General features: G+C 47.1%; 1 protein-coding gene across 1 annotated transcript in view; it reads right to left on the reverse strand.

The window, feature by feature from the left end:
* FCGBP (Fc gamma binding protein) overlaps window positions 1-20,960 on the reverse strand; it is a 52,100-nt gene extending 31,140 nt beyond the window's left edge. The window contains exons 1-6 of the mRNA XM_027771620.1: window positions 20,900-20,960; window positions 17,708-18,955; window positions 13,882-14,231; window positions 7,129-7,699; window positions 3,746-4,350; window positions 476-1,043 (exon numbers count right to left, since the gene is read on the reverse strand). Coding sequence (XP_027627421.1) covers window positions 476-1,043; window positions 3,746-4,350; window positions 7,129-7,699; window positions 13,882-14,231; window positions 17,708-18,955; window positions 20,900-20,954 — 3,397 coding nt within the window. The 5' untranslated portion in view covers window positions 20,955-20,960. The remainder of the gene's footprint in view (window positions 1-475; window positions 1,044-3,745; window positions 4,351-7,128; window positions 7,700-13,881; window positions 14,232-17,707; window positions 18,956-20,899) is intronic.
* Between the last annotated feature and the right edge of the window lie 5,580 nt (window positions 20,961-26,540).

Genomic DNA, 26,540 nt, shown 5'->3' on the forward strand with positions numbered 1-26,540 from the left:
GGGGGGGGGGATGGCCACACTGCAATCCCTTCTCCTCCATTCTCCTCCCAGGATTTTGGGCATACACATGCTTGGTGAGTTTCAAGCCTCTGGGTCTGGGACTCGAACTGTGGTTGGCCACGTGGGAGTCCAGCAATGTAACCATTATGCCATCTGCTGGTCCCAGGGCTGAGCTTCTTCTAAAGGCAGCACACTGCTTATCTCTAAATGACAGCTACCACGTGAGAATCAGTTCTGGGGCTACTCAGTTTTTTGACAAATATTAACTGCATGTCTATCACCTGTGACTACCTAGCTGTTGTGATCCCAGGCAAATAACTGACTCTTGTGAACTTCAGTTTCCTCACTGTAAAATGGGTGTAAGCATAGTCCCTTCCTGATAAGGTTGTTATAAGGATTAAGTAAATTAATGATATTTATACATGAGTGAATATACATAAGGCTGAACCCTCCAGTTGCCACTCCCAGTACTCACGGCAAAATTCTTCACTCCTCCAGGGGTGGACAGTGGCCCCAGCAGCTTGGCATGCAGCAGCGTATGTGGCCAGTGCATCACACAGTGGCCCAGACTGGCCTGGCAGCAGGCAGCGGTCATAGACGCAGTCACGCACAGCCCCATGGGGGTCCAGAGTGTTGTGACACTCCCGGAAAGGCCCTTCAGGGTCAGCAAGGATTCCACACTCCTTCTTGCTCTGTAGCTGCTGAGCCACCAGGGAGTCAAGATTGGGACAGTCGCCTGGTTCAGCTGCTCCGCACCCAGGCCTTGTCTCTTCTAGCCAGCTGTTCCCAAAGGCCAGAGCATTGGCAGCTTGACCCCCACCCCGGAGAGCCAGGTCATCTGCTGAGTTCCCATTGAAGTTCCCACAGAGTCCACACAGGGCCCCGGCATAGCTGCTGGGCACTTTAACAGTCACACGGGCATCCCAGTTGTAGGTGACAGTCAGGCCAAAGTCTGTGCGCACTACAGCATCCCTGCCCTGGCGGAACACCTGCACCTGTCCATCTGCTGCTTGGAAGGGCAGGTACTGAAAGATGCCATCGACCTGGGGAGAGATGCAGGATGGCCAAGTGATCAGGGTGTTGATGGCTCTGTGGCCCCTGCTTGCTCATTCAGCTCTAGCTGACTTCCTTGCTATTGTCTAGAATACACTATGCTTGGTCCCACCTCGGCCTTTGCACTTTCCTCTGCCTGGTACACCCTCCACCACTCTTCATCCTTCAAGTGTCAACTGAAATCCAAATCCCCATCCCATTGCCTTCAATCCATTGCTTGCATGCTCTGTCTCCCTATTGGCCTCGCCTCCTCTCACTCTCCCCTTCACTCACTCTGCTCCAGCCACATTAGTGTCCTTGATAGTCTTCCAACTCTCTCAGGTGAGTTTAGCCTTAGCACCTTGGCACTTTGCCAAGAATACTTATTACTACTGTTTCCTGGCTTAATCCAAGTCTTTGAGATATAGAGTCCTGCTGGGCCTCAGCCCCATCTACCTTTGTGCGTACATCATCTGCCACTTCAGTCGCTCAGCTCCAGCCTCCATGCTGTCCCTCTGCACGTCATATGAATTGTCACCTCAGAACTTTTGCACTTGCTGTGTCTTTTCCCACGTCCCCCATTTTGCCTGGTTGCCTTCACTTTGTCCTTCACATTTTAGCTTAAAATCAAACTTCTCTGCCCACCAGGTCGTGTATCTCCCCACTATTCTGACCTCCTCTCCTGCTAGCCACCCTACCTTATCGCCATAACTTCATTCTGTCAGTTGCAACCTCACTGGTCTCTGAGCCACTCCCTGTGCTCTTCAAGCACAGTCTAGCCTCAGTCATTTCACTTGCTGTTCTTTCTGCCCAGGAACCATTGCTCTTCACCTGCTGGTCTCCTTATCCTTCAAGTCTCAGCTCATATAAAAAGCTGCTGTTAGTCAGTCTCTGCCTTACCTTCCACCTCATTCTCCCTTTGTCCCTCCACCCTGGCATCACTGGCCACCTTGCTGTTCTTCAACCCATTGAATTTATTCCTGCCCCAGGACCTTTGCACTTGCTGTTCCTGCTTCCTGGAATGCCCTTCTGTCCACTTCTTGCCTATTCCATCTCTTTTTTTCAGGAGAGGCAACAGAGTGTTATGGTTAAGGGTCTGAACTCTGGAGCCAGATAGTCTAGTTTCAAATACAGATTCTTACCCACTCACTGTGTGACCTTGAGTAGGTGACTTAACCTCTCAGAGTCTCAGTTTCCTTACCTTAATTGAGCTATTTCACAGGTTGTCATGGAGATGAAAAGAGTTGACATATGTCAAGTACTTAGCACATTAAGATAATGTATATTGGTATTATTATTTGAGCCTCAGCTTAAATGTCACCTTAGAGAGTTGGGAACATAAATAATAATTACACATTCTGTTTACCTAGAAGCTTCTCTAGGCCAAACACTGAGCCCTACAGGCAGGATTTCCTTTTCCCCCAGTGGTCCTGAAGATCAGTAGTTAAAGTAGAAGTTCTGTCTCCCACTTCCAGTTCATTTGCTCCGCTCCCCAGGGCATTGACCATGGCCTACAATGCTCACTAATAATAGTTAGCTATTGATGTGCCTTTCCCAACAACCCCACTTTTCCATTTTTATCTTTTTCTTTTAATAGAAAAAAACAGCGGTCCTTGGGGTCAGCAGGTGGTGAATTCCCACAAGGCTGAATGTGGTTTGAGTCCTGGACCCAGCAGCTTAAAAATCACACCAGGCATGTGTGTATGAATGCCCAAAATCCCAAGAGGAGAATGGAGAAGGGATTGAAGGATGGCCATCTCCCCTGGGGGGTGTTTCCTCACTTTCCTTTTCTCTGTCTCTAGTAAGTGTATGCATCCTATGGCAAAAAATATTTAAAAAGGCAAAAACAGGAGTTCTCAACTTCTACTGTGTGGTGAATTCCCTGAGGCCTTTCTGCCCAGAAACCTGCAACATGTAGGCTCATCCATGAGCCATTCACGTACACATTTCTAGCTCCTGATATTTCACATTGTCTCCTGACATGTTGCCACCTTACTCTCTGAAAAACCCATTCTCCTCTAGAAAATGCCCAAATGTACAATTCTGGGTGTTCAGAAAATGAAAGTAATAGGCAGCATTTTCCGGGCATGTGCTGGGCACCAAAGCCTCTTTTATTTATTATTTATTTATTTTAACTTTTTTTTAATGAAAAAAAATTTTTTTTAGGTTTTTGTCACAGGGTGTGTGTGTTCGCCAGAGAGACAGAGACAAAGAGAAGGAAAGTGAGAAATCACCCCCCACTCCAGGGGGAATGGCCATACCACAGTCCTTTCTCCTCCATTCTTCTCCTGGGAGTTTGGGCAGGCACACACATGCTTCCGCGGTTATTTTCAAGCCGCCAGGTCTGGGACTCAAACTGAGGACAGGCATGTGAGAGTCGATGCTTTAACCACAACTCTTTCTGGTAGGCCCAACTCTCTTTTAAATGCCCTGTAAGTATTAACTCATCCGATTTCCACAGCCACCCTGTGAAGTACCTCCCATCCAGGAGACTCCCTTACATGTATTTTTCTCTTTGACGGGACAAAACTGAGGTGGTGAGAGACAGTCACACAGCAGAAGAGGCAGCACCAGCTGGCCTCAGGGCTTGGGCCTAAACTGCTGGCAAGAAGACCTCCAAAGAGACCCCCACACCAAGCTAGGATCCAGGGCTTCTGTTTTTTTTGGGGAATTTCCTGCTCCTCCACCCAACTCTCAATGAGTGGTGTCTTACCAGCACTTTTCCTGGGTATTCCCGGCGCACCGCCACCTCCACGCCTCGGGCCTCCACCCGCACAGCGCGTGTGTAGCTCACAGTCTGGCTGCCCCGGTGCTCGTTTTCCACCAGCACGCGGAAGGCAGGCAGCGCTGCATCTTGGCCACATGAGCCAACCAGCAGGTATGTGCAGGTGCCCATAAAGTCGAAGCGCCGGCCATCGAAGCTCACATAGTGCGGGTCTCCGGACGCCTGGCAAGTCCCAAAGCGGTCAGGGTAGCAACCCAGGAGGCCATTCTGGACGAGGCAGCGCTCGCCCGCTGGGCAGCCCTGCGTGTCACGGCAGCTCACTTGCTGAGTGGCGCCGTTACAGGTACAGCGCCGCTGGCACAGCTCGTCTGCCCACACCTCCTGGCCTGGTGCGAGCGGACGGCCCTGGAAGGTGCAACCGCAGGACGAGGCTGGCACGCAGGCGCCGCCGCTTGCTACGAAGCCAGGAAGGCACACGCAGCCCTCCACGCAGGGACGCCCAGAGCAGTTGGACGGCGCTGCCGCAGAGTTGCAGGAGGCCGGGCAGGCAGGGCCGCAGAGCTCGTAGCGGCTGTTGGCTGGGCAGGACAGGGCTGTGGGAACAAATGAGAAAGTGGATCAGGCCAGAATTGTGGGGCCTTGAGGGGTGCCCCTTTGGGAAGGTACACCAGGGCTGGGTCAGATCAGGCGCCCACCCCCCCTCCCGGCTGTGGCTCCATCTCACTAGGGGTGAAAACTGGTGTCCTCCCTGAGGTCCTGCACCATCTGCCCCCGTCACCTCTCTGCCCTCATAGTCTCTCATTCTCCCTCTAGCTAGCTCATTGTGCTTTATCCAGAGTGGCCTCCTTGCTTGTCCTCACAATCCCATCACAGGGCCTTTACCCTGGTTGTTCCCTATGCCCCTATTGCTCTTTTCTCAGAAAGGCAGTACAGCATGAGGTGAAGAACAAGGCTATTGGAGCCCAGTTGGCCTGGGTTCAAATCCCAGCTCTCCTTTTCTTCCCCATGTGAACATGAACAAATGACTCTGATCTCCCTGTGCCTCAGTTTCCTCATCAGTAAAATGGGATGACACAGTACTGAGTCCACAGGGTTGTTGTGAGGACCGAATGAGCTAATTAATCTACGTACAGATGCTCCATAAATGTCATCAGTATTATTTAGCTGACTCCTTTGCCTGCCTCTGGTCTCAGCTTGAATGTTACTGGTTCAGAAAGGCCTTCCCTGCCCACCCTCTTCATTTGTACCACACGAGCTTCTTTTCTTTGGTTCTCTGGAGATACCTCATTGTTAACCTGTTCACCATCTGTCTCCCCTCTCCTCTCTCTAGGTTAGAATTTCCAGGGAGTGGTACCTGTTCTGTCTCAATCACTGCTGAATCCTCAGCACCAAGGACAGGGCCTGGGGGAAGGGCCTACTGGATAGGCCATAAGAGGTATCCACACAAGCCCAAAATGGCCTCCATGTCTCCTCCAGATTTTCTTTCTTTATATATATATACATATATAACTACATACACATATAGTTATATAATTTATACATAGTGAATATTTTATCTTTTATGATATTTATGCTTTTTATTTATTTCCCAATAGCTCAGACTTGTAACTTACACTAAATGTTGACCAGACCAAGTGGTCGATGGTCACAATAGCTTGATCCTGATTTAACATTAGTAATTCTAACATATACAGTATATTGATACTTGCCCTAATGACTTTTGTGATAACTTCTAATACATTACTGATTATGTTAAGAAAAGCCTTTTATTTAAAAGTTCTTGTCATACAGATCATGTACTCACCAGAGAGAGACAGAGAGAGGGAAAGTGAGAAATCACCCCCTCCTCCGCACCAGGGGGAATGGTCACACCACAATCCTTTCTCCTCCATTCTCCCCTCAAGAATTTTGGGCTCCCATCGGGACCAGCAGTTAGCGTAATGGCTATGTCACTGGACTCCCATGTAGTCGACCATGGTTCAAGTCCCGGACCCGGTGGCTTAAACTCTTGCCGGGTGTGTGTGCGTGTGTGCCCAAGATCCCGAGAGAATGGAGGAGAAGGGCTTGAGGTGTGGCCATCCCCCCTGGGGGGTGATTTCTTGCTTTCTGTCTCTCTGTCTCTCTCTGGCTTTCTGGTGAGCACATGCGCCCTATAGCAAAAACCTCTCCAAAAAAAATTATTTTTGGGGGGGCTCACATGCACATGTGCCTGATGTGATTTTCAAGCAGCCATGTCTGGGACTTAGACTGTGGTAGAAAATGTGGGAGTCCAGTGCCTTAACCACTATGCCACCTGGTGGCCCCTCCCCTAGATTTTCTTTTTTTTTCTTTTTTACCATAGGGTATGTAAGCTTGTTGGAGAAAGAGATGTAGGCAGCGAGAGGAAAAGTGAAAAATCACTCTCGGGGGGGATGGCCATGCTGCAATGCCTTCTTCTCCATTTCTCCTCCTGGGATTTTGGGCATGTATGTACACATGTCCAGCATGAGTTTCAAGCTCCTAGATCTGAGATTTGAGCCATGGTCAGCCATGTGGTAATACAGTGCCTTAACCACTATGCACCTGTAGGTCCCTCCCCAGATTTTATTTACTTCCCTACTTCATGTCTCAAGTCCTAGGCCTGCATCTGATGTCTTCTCCTTCCTCTCTGCTCCTTTCTGCCTCCTGATCATCTCTCAGGGAGCCTCACAAGGACAGGGACAGATCTGTGTTGATCCTTGCAGTGTCTTCAACACCACCAGCATGGCATAGGGCCAGGCTGGGGTTCAAGAAATGCTTGTTGAACAAATGATTAGGTGGATGGACACTGGCTAAAGAGCTTGAATTTTATCCAGAGGACAACGGGGAGTCCTGTAGGAATTAGAAGTGAAGGAAGAGGCGTTCACATTTCTGTGTTGGAACTCTGGAAATTGCCTCTCCTGTTAAGTCTTTGCACGTGCCATTCCCTGGACCTGGAACCCACTTCCTTTTTCTTTTTCTGGCTACTTTCAGTTCCTCCTGTGGTTTTCAAATTGGAATTCCTTCCTTTAGGATATCCTCCCTGACACTATCTTCCTGAACCCTTGCAGACTGGGTCAGGAACCTTCTCTGGTGTCCCATAGCCCTCTTGAACCTACCCCCTCCCAGTCCTAATCCCTCTGTCTATGCCTCCCCATTGTGGCCTTGAGCTCTCTAGACTGTCATTGTCTAGTGATAGGTCTGCCCCAATGTTAGGCTCATTCTGGGCAAAATCTGGCTATCCTGGCCATCATTGAGTTCCTGGCATTGCCTAGTACCAGAATGAACTACAATAGTACCCCCATATTGAGCAGATGCAAGGGGTCCCCTGCCTCTACCATGTGCTCCCAGCCTCCCATTGTGGCATGACTCACGGCAATTGGCTAGCGACCTCCAGTCTCCGACAGAGATGCCAAGCTCCAGACATGCTTGGGCATAGGCACTGAGGCCACGGCATAGGCTGGGCCGGTCCCCACCAACCACACACAGGTCATAGACACATTCTTCCAGGAAGGGTTTGGGATCCAAGATATCATGGCAGACAGCGAAGGGGCCATTTTTTAGAGTCAGCATGCCACACAGTCGGTTGCCCTCGTAGTGCTGGGCCTGGCCTGGGGTGCAGGACGGACAGTTGCTCTGGCAGCCGTCCTCGCACAGGTAGTCCCCGTCATCCAGCTTCCAGCTACTGGCGAACTCCATAGCATTGGGAGCCTGCTCCCAGTCAGGCGTGAGGAAATCATCAGTGGGGTCACCATTGTAGTTGCCACACAGCCCACACACCTGGTCTTGGAACTGTGTGGGCAGGCTCAGCACGAGCTGGCAGTCCCAGTCATAGGTGACCACCAGCCCGAAGTCCAGCTCCACCACGGCCCGTGTGCCGCTCTGGTACACACGCAGACGCCCCTCGCTCAGAGAGGCTGGCAGGCGGGAGCGCTGGTTGTCAATCTGTGGAGGGACAGGGAGGGTGGGTCAGACGCCTGCATGATCTGGCCTTAGCCCTCCGCCTCCTACCACTTGCCTCTTCCCTATTAGCTGCACAGGGACAAAGGTAACAGACCGCTACCTTTCAAGCCTCAGGCTCTTTGTTCTCACAGTTGCCACCACCTGAAATGTCCTTTCCCTTGACGGCTTGTCACTCACTCACTCCCTTGCCTCCTGTCAGTCAAATATTTGCTCAGATGTCACGAACTGAGTGTGGACAACCCTGACCACCTTTTTTTTTTAAGAGAGATTTTTGCTTTAGGGTGCATGTGTTTACCAGAGAGAGACAGAGAAAGAGAGACAGAAAGTGACAAATCATCCTCCCCTTGGGGTGGGGGAGATCACACTGCAATCCCTTCTCCTTTACTCTCCTGTTGGGATTTTGGACACACATGCACATGCATCTGTTGTGAGTTTTAAGCCACTGGGTTTGGAACTTGAACTGTGGTTGACTACGTGGGAGTCCAGTGACATAACCATTATGCCATCTACTGGTTTCCCGACCACCTATTTTAAATGGAAATCTTTTCCCGCCCACCTATGTGAAATGGAAATCTTGCCCTACTACCTGCTTGCCCACCTGTTTCTAGTCTCTTAAAATATCTTTTCAGGGAGCAAGGAGCTGTGGGAGCCTAGGGAAAGGGTCAGACCCAGCCTTAACTGTCAGAGAAGGCTTCCCAGAGTAAGGGACAGCTGAGCTTGGTGATAAACCAAGAAAACAGGGAGTGGGATGGATATTCCTTTAAAAACATCACAAGTGGAGAGACAGCCTGACTCTTCCACCTGGCTAGGGTTATGAACTGAATGTTGGTGTACTCTCAAACTTTACATGATCAGATGTTAACCCCCAGTGTGATAGTATTAGGTGGTGGTGGGGCCTTTGGGAGGTGATTGGGTCATAAGAGTAGAGTTCATATGATGGGATTAGTACCTTATAACTGGGACCCTGGAGACCTCTCTGCTCTCTTTTCATTTTGTGAGCATACAATTAATCATTGGTCTGCCCCTTAAAGAGAGCTCTCATCAGAACCCAATAGTACTAGCACCCTGATCTCGAACTTTTAGCCTCTAGACTGTAAGAAATATATTTCCATTGTTTATAAGCTGCTAAGGCTATGCTACTTTGTTATAGCAGCCTGGTCTGACTAATACACCCAAAGGAAAGAAGTGTGCTTCTCTGTTCCCTAGCACTTTTCTTACTTGTTCCTCACCTGTTCTCTGAACCATACCAGAGATGAAACCTGAAGGTTGGGAAGATCTTAGCCAAGAGAAAGGGCTGTAAACAAAGGAGTAACAGGCAGGGAGGACATTATGAACAATGTCCCAAAGGGAAGACAGTGCATTCACTCACTCACTCAGGCATTCAGCACAGCCCCTAGCAGCCCTATAGTGGGTCTAGCTCTGTGCCAGGCAGTGCTGGGCACAGTGCAATGACCAGGACCACAGAGGCCTATGCTGAAGGTTCTTGGTTCAGGGATGGCGGTACAAACCTACCTCTCTCCTAAGACAAGTGATTTCCATTTTAAAAATGACATAATTCTGGTTCATTACAGAAAACTTATATGAGTGGGATGCCCCCCTCCCCCATTATTAGACATTAAGGTAGTTCACTTTATTCTTTCTCTCTCTCTCTTTTCTATTACTATATAACTCCTCTCCACTGCTCCCCCCAGAGTGTATGTACCCTTTCGCAAAAAAAAAAAAAAATGTACATGAGTAAAAATAAAAGAGAGGACTGTTTATGTACTGTAGCAGTTAAGTACAGTACATAGCTGGATCCCACAGGGCTGTCTGTGGTTCAAGCCCTGACAAAGATTGAAATAAAATGCACAGCAGCTTGAAAATCTTAACTGTATAGTTAAGATTGGTGAATTTTTATCATATATAAATTTTATCTCTAAAATAAGCAAAAAAAATCGTAAGATATTATGATATACATGGAGTCTTGGGTGATGTGTAATGATGTCTGGAACTTACAATGAAGTAAATAAAAAATAAGAAGGGACTGTTGAACGGGCAGAGGGATATACAGATGGGTAGATATGTGATAAATAAAGGAAAAATGTTTAGAATCTAGATGATTGGCATTAGCAAATCATTGCTCTAAGCTATTATTTGTACTGGTGGAGTAGTAATGTATCAGAGAAAGAAGAGCTTTGGGTTTAGAACAGGGACTTAGGGGCCAGCAGGTGGCGTGGTGGTTAAGGCACTGAACACCCATATGACCTATCACAGTTGGGACCACAGTTTGTGTTCTGGACCTGACAGCTTAGAATTGCACGCGTGTGTGCTCTATGGCTGCTGAGAACTAGTGATTTCAGGGAAAAAAGAGAAATAAAGATTTTCTACTGGGACCAGCGGGTGGCATGGTGGTTGAGGAGCTGGATGCTCCCACATGGCTGACCATGGTTCAAGTCCTGGACCTGGCAGCTTGCTTTCTCATCTTCTCTCTCTCTCTCTGTCTGTGTGTATCTCTCTGGTCAAATAAAAAAAAATGAATGAATGAATAAATAAAGTTCAATAAATAAGTAAAAAAAGATTTTTTACTGACAATTCAGCCTCCAGCTCCCAAACTCAAGTGGAGAGGCAAGGGGCAGACCTTCAGAAGAAGACTCCTCCATGGCTGCTGAGAACTAGTGTGTGCAGCATGGTTTTTTATTTTTTGCCTTTTTTTTAAAAAAAGGGTTTTTGATTTTTTTCTTTTTTCCCCACATTTTCTCTATCTTTTTTTTCTCTCTCAATTCCTTTTCTTTTTCTTTTATCTCATCACTCTGTTCCTCATTCTCCATTCACTGTGTTTCTAGATGTATCTAAGGGAACCATAGCCAAACATCCAAATACTACTAGGGTTAACATATTCCTCAATACCTACTGAATCTGCTGCACAAAGGGTTAAAAATGGAATGGTAAAGAGATTCCAGATCACCTCCTTCTGCATGCTCCTGAATGCTCAGGTTGAACTTCAAGAAGTAGGAAGAAACACACCATCCATCAGATGACTCGAAATCACCACAGGGTCACAAGAAATATGGGAAAGCAAAAAAAATACTTCTCCTCCAAGGGAAAAGAATAACTCCTTTTTTTTTTTTTTGAGAGGTTTTTTGCTATAGGGTGCGTGCGCTCGCCAGACATACAGAGACATAGAGACAGAAAGTGAGAAATCACCCCCAGGGGGGATGGTCACGCCACAATCCCTTCTCCTCCATTCTCCTCCTGGGATCTTGGGCACACATGCACATGCGTCCGGTGTGAGTTTTAAACCACTGGGTCCGGGACGTGAACCACGGTCTACTACGTGAGAGTCCAGCGACATAGCTATTATGCTAACTGCTGGTTCCCAAGAATAACTCTTCATCCACAGACAATTCAATGGAAATCATGGAAATGTCTGATAAAGAATTTAGAATATTCATAATGACGAAGCTAACAAGATGGAAAAGAAGAGAGACAATGAACTGCAGAAGATGCAGGAGAAAGGAGCTATGAGATCCAGGAGGTGAGGAAATTGTAGCAAGATCTAAAAGAGGAAATACATACCATAAAAAAAGAATCAAATTGACATATTAGAGATAAAGGCTATAATACAGGAAGTCAAAACCTCCCTTGAAAGTATTAACAGACTAGATCATATAGAAAATCGAATCTCAGACGTAGAAGATAGAATCACTGGCTTAGAAAAATCCACCACAAAAACTGAGAAAACTGCCCCCCAAAATGAGAGTAATATATGAGAAATACTAGATGCCATCAACGTCCAAACATCCATATAATTGATATTTCAGAAGGTAAAGAGACTCATAAGGGCTTTGAAAATCTATTGCATGAAATCCTATAAGAAAACTTTCCAAACCTAGAGAGGCATTCAAAGATCCAGTCCCAAGAAATTCAAAGGATCCCAAATAGAATCAACCAGGAAGATCTTCTCCAAGACACGTTATAGCCAGATTGAGCAAAACCACAGACAAAACAAGATACACAAGATATTGAGATTGGCAAGAAAGAAATGGTATGTTACCTACAAAGGATATCTCATCAGGCTAACAGCAGACCTCTCATCAGAAACAATGCAAGTGAGGAAAGAATGGGAAAATATATTCAAAGTGTTAAGGGAAAAATGCCAGACCAGATCTCCAAGAAATTCTCAAGAGAGTGCCATTCCAGGAAAATTAAATACAGACACACAGAAATAAGAATTCACGGGACTAGCAGTTAGTGTAATGGCTATGTCACTGGACTCCCACGTAGTCAACCGTGGTTCGCTTCCTGGACCTGGTAGCTTAAAACTCACGCCGGGCTTGTGTGTATGCATGCCCAAGATCCTGAGAGGAGAATGGAGGAGAAGGGATTGCGGTGTGGCCATCCCCCCCGGGGGTGATTTCTCGCTTTCTGTCTCTCTGTCTCTCTGTCTCTGTCTGTCTGGCAAGCGCACGTGCCCTATAGCAAAAACCTCTCAAAAAAAAAAAAAAGAATTCAAAAACAGAAAACGGCCAATGTAATTGAAGGGACAAGTCCGGAGTTGAATATTCTATACCAGAATTTAATCAGGAAGATCGAACCACAACAGAAGGTAGATTAAGGATATGAGACTGAACTGGTGAAACAGCATTTTATGACTTTTGACTAAAACATTGCTGATTTTCTCCTAGGCTTTGTTTTCTGGTTTTAAGGACTTTTGTCCTGTCTTGAGCTGTTGATAGGTTCATGTACCTACAATTTGAACATAATCCTAACCTGTTTCCCAGCTTTAAGTTTTAAGCAAAATTTCTTAGCATTTCTATCATTTATTAAAGTTAAAACTGCTTTTCTTGAAATTATAAAATATATCAAAAATACCTATTTAATGACCATAGTAAGCTATATAGCACAAACTAGGTGCTACCTTATAGTATATTCATTCTACTCAGAGTTTCATGCCTAAATTCAGACATGTATTTATAGATATATACATACCAGTTGAACTTGCTATTGGAAGTAGTTAGATTATTTAAGAAATTTTGTGAATTAATAAAATGTGGGGGGGAAAGGAATGGAAAACAACTGTATATATCAGAGATAGTGTGGGAGGAGGGTGGGAAATGGCAGAGGGTCAGAAATAGGGGTAAAAAAATATATACACACACATCATATATATATGTATACATATATATATATGAAACTAGAAATGGAAAATTATTGATGATAACATGCATGATTAAGCCACTATGCAGTATATTCTGGAGGGGAAATCACATTTTGTATGCTGTGATGATGTGCTCAGGGAATGAATATTAATTAATTTAAAAAAGTTTCAGAACAAAATAAAAGCTCTTGGAAATAAATATGTATAATGGAAAAATTATGTATGAATTTCAAAAAGTTTTTGTACCAAAATAAATTCATACTTTAATTGTAAAAAATTTTTAAAAAGATTAAAAAAAAGAAATTCATGTGTGTACATGCAGGTGTATCTACAATCACAAGAGGAGAATGGAGGAGAAGAGATTGCAGAGTGGGCATCCCTCTTGGGGGTGATTTCTTACTTTCTCTCTCTCTGGTGAAGCACATGCCCTATGAATAAAGAAAAAAAAAAAAAAAGAAAAAAGAACAGGGACTCAGGAGGCAGCCGGTCTGTGATCCCAGCTCTGCCTCTTGCAGACTCTTAGCCCTTGGGAAGGCACTCACCTCTCAACCTCAGCTTCCTCATCTGAATATGCTCATAATAATAATGCCTACTTGGGTTGCTATGGGCATTAAATACATCAATGCACGGAAAGTGTTAACAAACAGATCTGGTACAGAGTAGGTGCTCACTAAGCTTAGTAATCTTGTCACTTCGGAGAACCCACATTTTGATATTAAGGTAGTTCACTTTGTTATTTTTTTTCTCTCTTTTCTATTATTATATAAACCTTGTCTGCATAGCTTCTTCTCCTGAACCATCTTTCTGAGCATCCTTAAAATTTTTAGAAGTGTAACTGCTGGAGGAAAGGACTTTGAGGTTCTGCTACTGATTTTCTAAATCTCCTTTCCTACCACTCCCCTCTGCCCACGGCTCGCACCCTTCAATCCATGGCAAGGGTTTAGGATTGAGGTTTGACCCCTGGTTTTGCCTCCATCTAGAACTAGCAGTTCTCCGGAGTTAAGCTCTAAAGCCTCTGCGCACTCACCCGGGCAAAGCCGACTTCTCCGCGCGCCAGCGACACAGAGTGGCTGTAGGCGCGCACGGTGACAAAGCCCACGTAGGAGACGCGACGGCTGCCGCGGTGCTCGTTCTTGGCCTCCACACTGAAGGCGGGCAGATTTTCATCCATGCCGCACAGCTCGGCCATGGTGTACGAGCAGGTGCCCATCATATCGTAGCGACGGCCATCGAAGGTGGTATAATGGGGGTCACCCTGAGCGCGGCAGACCGCGGCGGGCTCTGCCACGCATTTGGCCTTCCCTTCCACCACCTGGCAGCGCTGCCCGGCCGCGCACTGCACGCCTTCACAGGTGGGCTCCTCTTCTCGAAGCACAGCTAGGGAGGGGAGAGGGGCGAAAACAGTCAGAAGGGCACCGAGGCAGGCACTTCGGAGTGCTTTAGCTCTGGGGAGTTTGGGCAGTTGGCTCACAAGCTCCTGTTTTAGAGGTGGGAGAACTCAAGTCTGGAATCTTGCTAGATGAGAGCTGCTCAGGTCTTTCTGAAAACTTCAGCTTTGTGGAGTCCCTAGTTTAACACAGCTCAGACCTGAAGAATGGAAGTTAGGGAAGGGGGGCAGCAAGAACAAGGCATTGAAGTGTTAATTTATGTTTTTCTCTTTCTGCCATCACCTCCACCTTTTTATCAGTCAAAAAGCTGAGGGATTTGTGTGTGTGTGTGTGTGTGTGTGTGTGTGTGTGTAGGTTTTTGCAATAGGGCTTGGGGGTTCTCAGAAGAGAGAGAGAAAGAGAGAGAGAGAGAGAGAGAGAGAGAGAGAGAGAGAGAATCGTCTCCCACCCCCCCGGGGGGGTTGTTATGCCATGCCACAATCCCTTCCTTCCCATTCTCTTCTCAAGATTTTGGGCATCCACCTGCCCACTGTGTTTTTCAAGCCACTGGGTTTGAGATTTGAACAGTACAGCTGGCCATGTGGGATCCAGGGCTTTAACCACCACACAACCTGCTGGCCTAGGTTAAGGGATTTTTTTTTTAAGGGCAGAAAATGAAAGAGACTGTTCAGTGGAATGAAAATGAGTGTGGTCTTTGTTCAACTGATTAGTTCTGTGACACTGGCCAAATTATTTCAAGTCCCCTATGCCTCAGTTTCCTTGTCTGTAACATGGGTATGATGATAACCATTTTTTTTGTTTTTTTGGAGAGGTTTTTGCTATAGGGTGCATGTACTCGCCAGAAGGACAGAGACACAGAGATAAAAAACGAGAAGTCACCCCCAGAGTGGATAGCCATGCTGTAATCCTTTCTCCTCCATTCTCCTCTTGGGATCTTAGGCATGCATGCACATGCACCTAGCATGAGTTTAAGCTGCCAGGTCTGGGACTCAAACCGCGGTCGACTACATGGGAGTCCCATGACATAACCATTGCACCAACTGCTGATCCTTCTAATTTTTAAAAAATTTATTAATTTTAAATTTTATTATCATTATTCTTCAGTTTTGACCAGAAAGACAGACAGAGGGAAAGGGAAAGTAAGAGAGCAAACCACCAGGTCCAGGATTTGAACCGTGGTCAGTCACGTAGGAGTCTAGTGTCTCAACCACCATGCTACCTGCTGGTCCCAGTAACCTTTTAACTATGGATATTTGGTGGGGGAGGTGTTGTCAGGTTTATATAAGCTAAAACATTAGTAAGTTTGGAACTTAAGGCAGGTGTTAAATTGATAAACCTGTTATCATTAACCACTCACCCTGCCTTTATTTTACATTCTGCTATGCAAACCCAAAGTGGCCCCTTCAAGTTGGGTGGCCTCTCTGCCCTAGGAAGCAGAAAACAGTGGTATTTTTGCTAGATGGGGAATCCAGTATATAGAGCCCTAACTTGGGGGAGACCACATAGAAACATCTCTTTCTCTGTCTGCATCCCAGTCTTCAAAAGATTTACTTTCTGACTCCTTATCATAATAGCTCATTCCTGGGACCGGCAGCATAATGGCTACATCGCTGGACTACCATGTAGTCAACTGCTGTTCGAGTCCCAGACCCAGTGGCTTGAACTCACGCTGGGCATGTGTGCATGCGTGCCCAAGATCCCAAGAGGAGAATGGAGGAGAAGGGATTGCTGCATGGCCATCCCCCCTGGGGGGGTGATTTCTCGCTTTCTGTCTGTCTCTCTCTGTCTGTCTGGCGAGCACATGCACCCTATAGCAAAAAACCTCTCCAAAAAAAAAAAAAAAAAAAGAAAGAATAAAAATAGCTCACTCCTAGGTAGCCTCTAATCATTTGTCAGATACCACTCTACATGCTTACAAATGTAGCTCATTCTAGGGTCAGTAGGTGGTGTGGTGGTTAAGGTGCTGGATTCCCACATGGCTGACTGCAGTTTGAATCCTTGACCTGGTGGCTTGAAAATCATGCCAGTCCCAGGTGTGTGTGAATGCCCAAAATCCTAGGAGGAAAATAGAGGATAAAGGGTGACCATCCCTGTGGAGAGTGATTTCTCATTTTCCCTCTCTCTGTCTCTCTCCAGCCAGTGCATGTTGTCTATGAAAAACAAAAAAAACCTTAAAGCAAACAAATAAATAAATTTTTGGGCCAGCAGGTGGCACAGAGGTTAAGGCAGCTGGATCCCACATGCCAACCGCACAGTTTGAGTCCTGGACCTGGTGGCTTGAAATTCACTCTAAGCATGTGGGTATGCATGCTCAAAATCCTGACAGGAAAATGGAGGTGAAGGAATTGTGGTGTAGCCAACCCCTCTGGGGGGGTGATTTCTCACTTTCTCTTTCTCTGTGTCTCTGGTGAGCAAGTATGCCCTATAGCAGACAAAAACAAAAACAGGTTTAGCTCATTCCACTCTCACTACAGTCCTCTGTGGGAAGTGCAGTTATTATTCTCATTTTACAGATGTAGGAGTTAAAGCCCAGAGAGGCAAAGTTTGCATGTCCAATGTCATGCAGGCAGAGCTGGGATTTGAACTGGGGCTCTCTGGATCATCTGTGTCCTAAAATATTATGCTACACTATGTCAAAACATGTGATGGCCTGGGACCAGCAGTTAGTATAATGGCTATGTTGCTGGACTCCCATGTAGTCGACTGTGGTTCAAGTCCTGGATCTGGTGGCTTAAACTCACGCCAGGCGCATGTGCATGTGTGCCCAAGATTCCAAGAGGAGAATGGAGGAGAAGGGATTGCAGTGTGGCCATCCCCCCCCGGGGGGGTGATTTCTCACTTTCTATCTCTCTGTCTCTCTCCATCTTTCTGGTGAGCGCACGAGCCCTATAGCAAAAACCTTTCCAAAAAAAGAAAACAACAGCAACATGTGAAGGCCTTAGAAGGAACGTGTTATGCTAGGAGATCCTGGTGATCATCGTTAGTGTCCTTTTAGATCTCCTGAGTTCAGGCATCAACTTTCTTATAAAAGGTGTGAGGAATGGTAGTTAGCAACTGATATAACTATTAGTTGCTACAATGGATACATCTTTCCAACTCTTTGGGAAACACTGCTAACCTCACCCCACCCTTATAGAAACCCTCTCCTTGGCACCTGGTTCTCCCTAGGACCCCTTCCCTGACCTCCCCACAAACCAACAGATGTGAGCGGATGTTGGCATGGAGGGGTCTTTCAGACCCCTGCTACAGTGCTCTGGTTGTTGTGGGTCTCTTCTGATTGGTTGCTAGATATTTCAAATATTGTTCCTGTTGGGATGGGAGGGGCTAGAAAGACTTAAGGAAGGATATCTGTGAGGATAAAGGGGAGAAGGGACAGCCCAATTGAGTCAGGAAGCCACAGAGGAACAGGAAATAGGAAAGGGGTCACCAGGTGGACAGTGCCAGGGGTTATTTCCCATTACTCACTCTGGCCACAGGCAGCTGCTGTCCCGTAACCCACAGCACGGGCCATCCCGAGGGTGAGCAGCCCAAAGTTGGTAGTGGCTTTAGCCACATGGATCCTGTCAGCAGTACCGAGGTCCACTTCGGCATAGGAGAACTCGCTGCCTGGCACAGCCACCCAGGTGAGCTTCGCCCCCAGTGCATGGCCGTCCATGGTCAGCTTATCAGTAGCCTTCACTGGGGCCACCACCAGGGCCACGCCTATAGCACCTGGTACACTCTTGACCACGTAGGCAGGGCAGTAGGCTGCCACATCTGGGACCACGACCAGGTAGGGATCATAGGTGATTTCATCCCTTATAGCACCAGTGCCAAACAGCAGGACCTGGATGCCTACATCTGCAGACAGGTAGAGTGGGTGGGATTGTCGGAGCTCGAACTCTAACACGTCACCCATCTGGAGACCACGGGAGCCGATGATACCCCCCTGGTTGTAGGTCAACTTTGTGGCCTGGCTGGCCACAACGTAGACAATATCATAACGGGCTTGGGAGGGCAGAGGGGGCACCACATAGTGGGTACCCCAGGCAGATGTGGGTAGCAGCTGCTCCACTACATGGTTGCAGTTTGTGTGTTTCTGGGCACAGCTGTGGCCCGAGAAGACAGCCACTGGGCTACTGGAGGTGACCTTTGACCCCGAGAGGTCAGCTGTACTTTGTATCTGGGCCACGTTGTAGGGCTGCAGAGTCACACTAAGAACATTGCCCGCTGAGTAGAATTTGCCCTGGAATGTCACTGCTCCTGTTAGTTTGATACTGACTGAGGCGCCTGCTGCCCCGGCCACCACAGCAAACTCCTTGACATTCTTGGCTGAGGTGCCAGGGGGTGTGAACACAAAATACTCGGTGCCCAGAGCACGGACAGGCCGCAGCAGTGTAAGCTCTCCTGTGTCGGGCTTAGTGTTTAATGCCTGCACAGAGATGGTGCGGTCAGAGTGGACCACCACTGCATGCTGAAAGGTATTGCTACCGGTCATCTCAGCCTTGGCACTGATGTTGACCATGACAGATTCCCCAGGTCTCACTGTGACATTCTGTAAAGTGCCGTCTGCCTGGCTGAGGATGGAAACCAAGGTGGGGTTTTCTGACAGACTGGAGATGAGGAGGCGGAGGGAGGCTTTGTTGTACCCAGGCAGATAGTTCTGCAGGAAGGCGGCGAGGAATTCCTCCCCACTGGTGTTCTTGGGGTCCACTGAGGCCTCCTGGGTCAATCCTAGGGTGAGAAAAGGTAGTTGTGGGTTTACTTTGTGTACCCATTAGAGAAACAACCCTTTGCCCTGTACCTGGAAACATGTTGAAGTATTGGGCTTTCCCCTTCTTTTTCCCTTCCTCTTATTCATGTAGCATTCACCTAAAAGCTTTTCTGGCTTTTGTTTTCCAAAAGCTTGACCTCTGGCTATGGCTCTCAAACTCGAAATGCTGATGTGACCAAGCAAGTAACATGAATGTGTGAACCCTCTGTGGTAGCTTCCCTACATCAGCTACAGCTTTATTGCTGTTAGCTTTAGCTTCTTGTTACTATTGAAGGATCGTGGACTTTTTTTCCCCAAAGGTCAGATCTCCCCTCCCCCCTTTTTTTTTTAAGTTCATAATTTCTTCCATAAGAGAGAGAGAGAGAGAGAGAGAGAGAGAGAGAGAGAAATGCACCTTCCAATGGAGTCTTCGTGCTGCAATCCACCCCCAGTCTAGCCAGCCTGGCTCATGAGTGTATGCTTGCATCCTTGGTGTACTTAGGGAGGTCCTGAGACATGAGCCTAGGACCTTTCCCATGTGGGTCCAATTGTGTTACCACTGCACCGTCACCTGGCTCCAGATCTTCCCAATTTTCAAGAGAAATTTGCAATCTGATTTTTTAAAAAGAGATTTTTGCTATAGGGCATGTGCTGCTTGCTGGAGAAACAGAGAGACAGAAAGGGAGAAATCACCGTCCCCAGGGGGAAGGTCATGCCCCAATCCCTTCTCCTCTCTGGATTCTAGGCATGCACGCACATATGCCTGATGTGAGTTTCAAGCTGCCAGGTCTGGGACTTGAACCGTGGTCGGCCATGTGGGAGTCTAGCTGCCTTAACCACCATGCCACCTGCCAGATCCTGCAATCTGAATTTTTATGTGAAGTCTCCAAACAAAATTGTTTTAAGCACTTTGGAGCCCAAATCAACTGGAATCAGCTGCTAGTGTGAGGTTTCTGTCTTAAAAGACTTGGTGGTTTTGTGTAAAGGGTATAAAGGGAAGAAGGGGATTATGGGACTGTGGACTAAAGTTCTCCTAGAAATAAAGGGGAGTTGGGGTGTGTCAACATCCCTAACTAGGAAGAGATTCTCCAGGACTGAGAAAAGAGAGAGGTCTAAGGAATCTCAGACAGAGAGCGTGTGGGGGTTATGGAGTGACTACTCGCTGAATAAGGGAAGCCTGGGGGGACATTCCAGGGCTCTCAGGGTCAGGGGGTCAGGAACAAGGAATATTTCAAAAGTAGTCTGTGGGCTAGATGGTAGCACAGTGGTAAAATACAACACTGAGAGGCTGACCCACATGGAAAGGTTCCAAGTTCTCTTGTGGAGACCTCCCTGAGTACACTGGGCACATGTGTGCCCATAACCTGGCTGAAGCAGGGAGTGGCTTGTGGCATCAAGACCCATTGGGGGTGCTGTTCTCTATCTCTGCCTCTTTTGCTTATAAAAGAAATAAATACATAAACCTAAAATAAAAGTAACCTTGGAAGGATGTTGACTGGTGGCTAGAGGGCCCAGATATCCCAGTCTTTTACTGAGACTCTAAACCTGGACAAAGACTTGGGAGGACTGAGAACAATGCACTCCAAAAGTGACTTTTTGAAATTTTCCACCATCTTAGCAGAATGGAACTAACATTAGTTAAGGAACAAACCTTAGCTGAGTTGCAGAAAACCAAGAAAGGATTGTTCTCATACTCTTGAATATGGGGACTAAAGTTTTCACCTGCTTTTCCCCAGAAAAGAGAGAAAAGTGGGAGGATTCCATGACTTTTCTCTGTAAAACCTAAGGGCCTCTCTCCTATCTCAGTTACCCGAGGGGTACATGCAGAGGAGAATTTGTGCAGGGAACACAAATGAGTTCTGACCCAGCTAGGCAGAGTTCACGAGCCTGAAACAGGAAATAGATAGGGTCTCAGTCTGACTTACCCCACAGGAGGGCTGCTCCAGCCCAGAGTGTCCACCAGCTCCGCAGGGAACCCATGCCTACTGTAGGAAAGAGAGGGTGGTCATATGAAGCTGGCCACTGCCTTTGCTGGAGCCTGTCCTAGAGAGGACAGAAGGGCCCAGTCTTAGGCAAGGGGCAACCTGGGCACTAAAAAGGCTGGGGTAGGGAGGGAAGTCAGGCATGCAGGGTGAGGTGGGCAGGATCTAGGGACCAGGATGTATGTTTTGGGGAGCTGGCTGTCAGGGGGTCTGGGTGGGCTGGAGGGGCAGAAATCAGGAATGGGATGGGAGCTGAGTGCCCAGTGACCTGTGGAGTAGGATGAAGAGGTCTGGAGCCAGGGGCAAGAATAGGAGACCAGTTATCCTACTTCCAGAGGGAACTCCAGTCATTCTCACCTGCAGGTCCCTGGAGCTGCTGGGTCAGCCTGTGGGCTGGGCTATATAGTGGAGTTTCTTGGCCCCTCAGGCCACACCCTGAACCACCTGCTAGGCAGATGGTGCCAACTTCCCGAAGGAGGCTGCTGATTTCAGGGCCAGGTGGAATTGGGAGCCCTGAAAACCTGGGAAGGGTGGAGAACACCTGGGTCCTGAAAACAGTATGACAGCAGCTGGTGGCTGCACCTAGCATCCTACTGGAAACTCCAGTCCTGGAAGGGTGGTGTCCCTGAGCGAGACAGTTGGGCAGCAGGCTGGATGAGAGCCTTGGTCCCTGAGCGGAGGTAGGGTGGGGGGAATGGGGGCAGGAGGCAGCACTCGGTCATGTTTGTTGGCTTGCTGGCTAGATTCCTTTGCCTCCTGCCAGGAACAACAGCAAAGGACCTATATCCGGGTCCTAGCTCCTCCCCAGACTCCTTGGTTCCTGGCCACCCACATCCTGTTTCTGGTCATCTCTGGGATGCAGGGGTCTCTAGATAGGCAGAAGTCTGAGGCCCTCACCCGGGCTCATGGAGCAGGACCAAATAACTTCCCCTGAGCCCAACGGGGCCTCTTGGGTTCCTCATCTACAAAATGAGAATGTAGAAACTAGCTTCACTGGAGTTATTTCTCTCCCAAAGGGAAATCTGTAAATTCGTGTGCACTGTAGGTAGGAGGCTGCTTCTGCTAGTCCCTGGCTAGGGAGGCGGGTGGTACGTGGGGGTCTGAGGTCATGTGTGAAGAAGGGTGGAGGCTTCTGTTTCCTGGTTCCACGCAGACACCTGGGCTCTACTTCCTGGAGAATTATTTGATTTAGGATTTGCTTTTTTTCCCCCTTGCACTCTGAAAGTACTGGCTGAGCAGGTTGTGAGTGACTTTGTGTGTGCCATTACCCCAAATTTGCCCAAGATGGGAGGTTAGGGTATAGGAGGCATAGGGGAGCAGAAGCAGCTGATAGGTGGTGTGGGTGCTCTGAGGTGGTGCCAACTTCTCTGAGGGGCTGGCCGAACTCTTGTCCTGCTCACCTCCTCCCTGCCTAGGGACTCATTGTTTGCTGGGAGCCTCCCCTGGAGACAACAGCTGCAAAGCCTAGGTGTCCTACTGGCCCACACCCCAGCAGCTGCTGCTCAAGGGCCTTCTTGTCTCTTATCACCAGGCCTGGACCTTGGGTAGCTCGCATGGGTACGGGCTCTCCTCAAGGGGTATTGATCACACTCCCAATCAACCCAGGGCAGGTTCCTAGAGGGAATGATAAGGGTTGAGAGTTGACTGAGGCCTAAAGTCAACCAGGAAAATGAATTGAGTAAACAGGAGACTGTGATAAAACCCAGAGATACCAAGAAACAAGTATGGGAGGGGGGCCCATAGGGAGTGGGAACTTTGGAGGCAGAGGTGCCTGGGCCCCTGGGGAGTCTGAGAGTTGGTAGAGGGTACTACTGGGTCCCTCAGGGAAATAAGGACCAGGAAAAGGGGATGCTGGGATTGCTAAGGAGGAAACAGTGATTGCAAACCAAGATGTCCAAGTCTTTTATGACACAGAGTACTCCTTTTGTAGTCTGAGAAACTTAAAGGAGGAGGAGAGGCAAAGGATTAAGGGTGATCCTGGGGTGACTTTGGGGGTGATTCTGGCCCTCCATCACCACTGAGCCTTGGGACTTCCCTGGTTGACTCCAGAGAAAAGCCTCCCCTGCTTTAAACTCCACTGTTGCCCTTGCAATCAAAGCTCCCAGATATGGATGGTAGTGGGAAGTGTCATGAATTAATACTTTGCAAGGGGACTTCACAAAGTTCATGGATGGGCCGACACCATGGTGCAACTGTAATGCACTGCTCAAAAGAAGCTGGCTCCCACATGACAACTGCAGCTTGAGTCACCAGGCTGGCCAGCCTGAAACACACTGGGCACATCCTCCAGGCTGAAGGACTGGAGAAAAGGGATCGTGATGTGACCAGACCCGTAGAGGGTGCTTCTCTCTCTCTCTCTCTCTCTCTCATGTGTGCTTATATGCATTCTATCATGAATTTAAAAAAAATAATAAAGTTAATGGGAATATGGAATTAAAATACAAGGTCGTTTTAGTGCAAAAACTTTTGGAATTCATGCATAGTTTTTTTTTTTTTTTAATAATACATGACTGGCACATTTTTTAAGCTGCCAGGCCCAGGACTTGAACTACACAATTGTCCATGTGGGATCTAACCTTCTTTAAAAACCATACCACAAGCTGACACAAAACTCTCTCAAATTTGATATTCCCCTTCAATCTATTTCTCATTCCTTTTAGAGCCTAAGGGGTGTGTTTGTGTGCCCTACCCTATATTGTATCTATTCTCAGGAACCCCACTGGCAACCCCGGAAATAACCTGTGGGGACACTTCCTTATGGTCAGAGCACATTCATCCTCCACTGGCAGCCTTACTCTGAGCACAAACAAGGAAGTTTGTGTGACAGAGCCTTCCTACCTCTCCCTGCAGGGAGGGCGAAGGATCAGAACTGGTCTCACCATTCCAGACCCCAAGGACCCTCTGGCTTGTCTAGGCTTTTACAGATCAGACTATAAATTTTCTCCAGCTAAATTCAGGTTTGCCAGCAAGTTTCTTCATGTTCTGGCCCCCACAGTCTGATTTCCTTGTGCACAGAAACTGTTTTGCTCAACTGTTCAGTGACCTATTATTTGCCACTTGGTTCTAACTTTTCTAACTTTTTTTTTTTCTCCTTAGGCTTTTGCCATAGGGTGAGTGAGCTTGCCAGAGACAGAGAGAGACAGAGAGGGAAAGTGAGAAATTACGCCCCTGCCCAGGGGGAGGGGTGGCCATGCTGCAATCCCTTCTCCATTTTCTTCCTGGAATTTTGGGCATGTATGTACATACACCCAGTGTGATATTCAAGCCACCAGTACTTGAACTGCGGTCGGCCATGTGGGAGTCCAGCATCTTAACCACCATACTACCTGCTGGCCCCTTTCTGTGACATTTGATATTAATGCTTTTTCTTTGATTGTCTACCACCTTGGCTTCCATGACATATCACTTTCTTCTGGATCTTGGGTTACTCTGGTCTGTTTCTTATAACAACCCATTTAACATTGCTATTGAGTTGCCAGGAAAGTCATGGCACATTTTTGCATAAAAAAAGAAAAATATATTGTGACTTTCCCAACAACCTAATACTTCCCAGATTTTCCTTCTCTGCTTCTTTCTCTAATTACCTTTTATTTCTTGAGAGAGAGAGAGAGATCTCTGACAGGGTCTTGCCATGCCACAATCCTCCTCACAGCCTTTCTAGTCAGCTAGGATCACGAGCATGTGCCCACACACCTGGAGTGTGCAACACAGGACTGAACCCCAATCGTCCATGTAGTATGGCTCCAGCATCATGGAACTCTCTAGGAGTTCTCATCTATGTCCACTGATCTTGTGGATATAAGTTTCTGTGATGACAAAAACTTTCTGTATTTTATATTGTCCAGTGTGGTAGGCAATAGCTATATGTGGCTGTGGAGTACTAGACATGTGACTAATATGAAAAGGGGACTGAATTTGTAATTTAGTTAAATTTGAAGATTAAGTAACTACCTGCACCTAGTGTCCATGTTAGACAGCACACCATTCTAGAGCTGTTACTGGCACAGGATCCATTTCCTCTACTTAACTAGGTACCTATCTTTCCCCCATCCACCCACCAGCCTACCTATTTATCATTTTTTTATACTCATTTTCCATTCCTATTGCCTCCTTATAGGCATCCATTCTAATATGATTCGTGGGAATATTACAAATATTTAATCAGGACCAGGTAGTTAAGGCAGCTGGATTGCACATGGCTGAGGGCATGGTTGGAGTCCTGGACCTGGCAGCTTAGAAAATATGCTGAGTGCATGTGTGTGCATGCCCAAAATCCTGAGAAGAGAATGGAGAAGGGATTGCAGCGTGGCCATCCCCCCAAGAGATGGCCCTCTCCCTCTCTTTTTTCTGTCTCTCTCCAACAAGCACACATGCTCTATGGCAAAAACTAAAACTTAAAAAAAAAATGAAATAAAACACACACATTAATAAATACACAAATCATAAATTACAGCTCATTAAGTTATCTCATCATGAAACACACCCTTATAGTTTATTACCCAGGTTGAATTTTTTTTTAAATCTGCCAGAGGGCACACACACTTATTAGAGAGACAGAGAGATAAGGTACGACAGAGAAAGAGGGAGGAAGTATCCCGCAATGAGGTGTGGTCCTGCTGCAGTCCCTTTTTCATTTCTCCATATTGTCAGAATTTGGGGAATGCACATGCACCTAGTGTATTTTTCAAACCATTGGGTCTGGGATTCAAACTATGCAATCAGCCATGTGAGAGCCAGATCCCTTAACGTATAGGCTACCAGGCTGGCTCCCCAGGCCATGTCTTTAAAGAAAACATTTCGGCATCCCTGAATCCCTCTTCATGCTCTCTCCCATCACTATTCTGACTTCTAATACCACAAATTATTTTAAATTTTATGTAAATTGAATCACTAGTCTGCTTTGTATTGTGCTTCTTTCATGCAATGTTACCCTTGTGCACATAACTAATGTTATTTTCACTGCCACACAGTACTCAGGTGTACTATGTACTTACCCATTCTCTTGGTGATGAATATTTGAATTATTTCTCATTTGGCTAGAGGATCTGTCTTTTGGTGCACATGCAGACAACTTTTTTTGTCTTTTATTTTTTTACTATAGGACACATGCACTTGCTGGGGGAGGGTTAAGAAATTTTCCTTCCTGGATGGGTGGGGAGGAAGATAACCATGTCACAATCCCCTCTCCTCCATTTTCCTCTTGGGATTTTGGGCACACACCACATGCCTGGAGTGTTCTTCAAGCTGTTGGGCCAGGGACTTAAGCAGTGCCATCAGCCGTGTGGTATCCAGCCTCCCTAAGCTTCAAGCCATCTGTTGTCCCACAGGTGCATAATTCTGTTGAATCTTGTTTTTGTGTATGTAATTTGTGATTTTAGTAATGTATTCATTTTATAAATCATTTCCATTTTGATATTTTAAAAGTATTTTCTATTTCCTTTTTAAAAAAGTTTATTTATTTCTTTCCTGAGAAAGACACATAGAAGGAGACAGGGACCCAATAAGGTCTTTTTAAAAAAGGAATTATAGGGTCTCACGCCCCGCCCCAGCGCAGCCGGGCGCCGGGATCGGCCTGGCCGGCGCC

This window comes from Tupaia chinensis, unplaced genomic scaffold, assembly GCF_000334495.1.
Source record: "Tupaia chinensis unplaced genomic scaffold, TupChi_1.0 Scaffold000037_13, whole genome shotgun sequence".
Classification (NCBI taxonomy): Eukaryota; Metazoa; Chordata; class Mammalia; order Scandentia; family Tupaiidae; genus Tupaia; species Tupaia belangeri.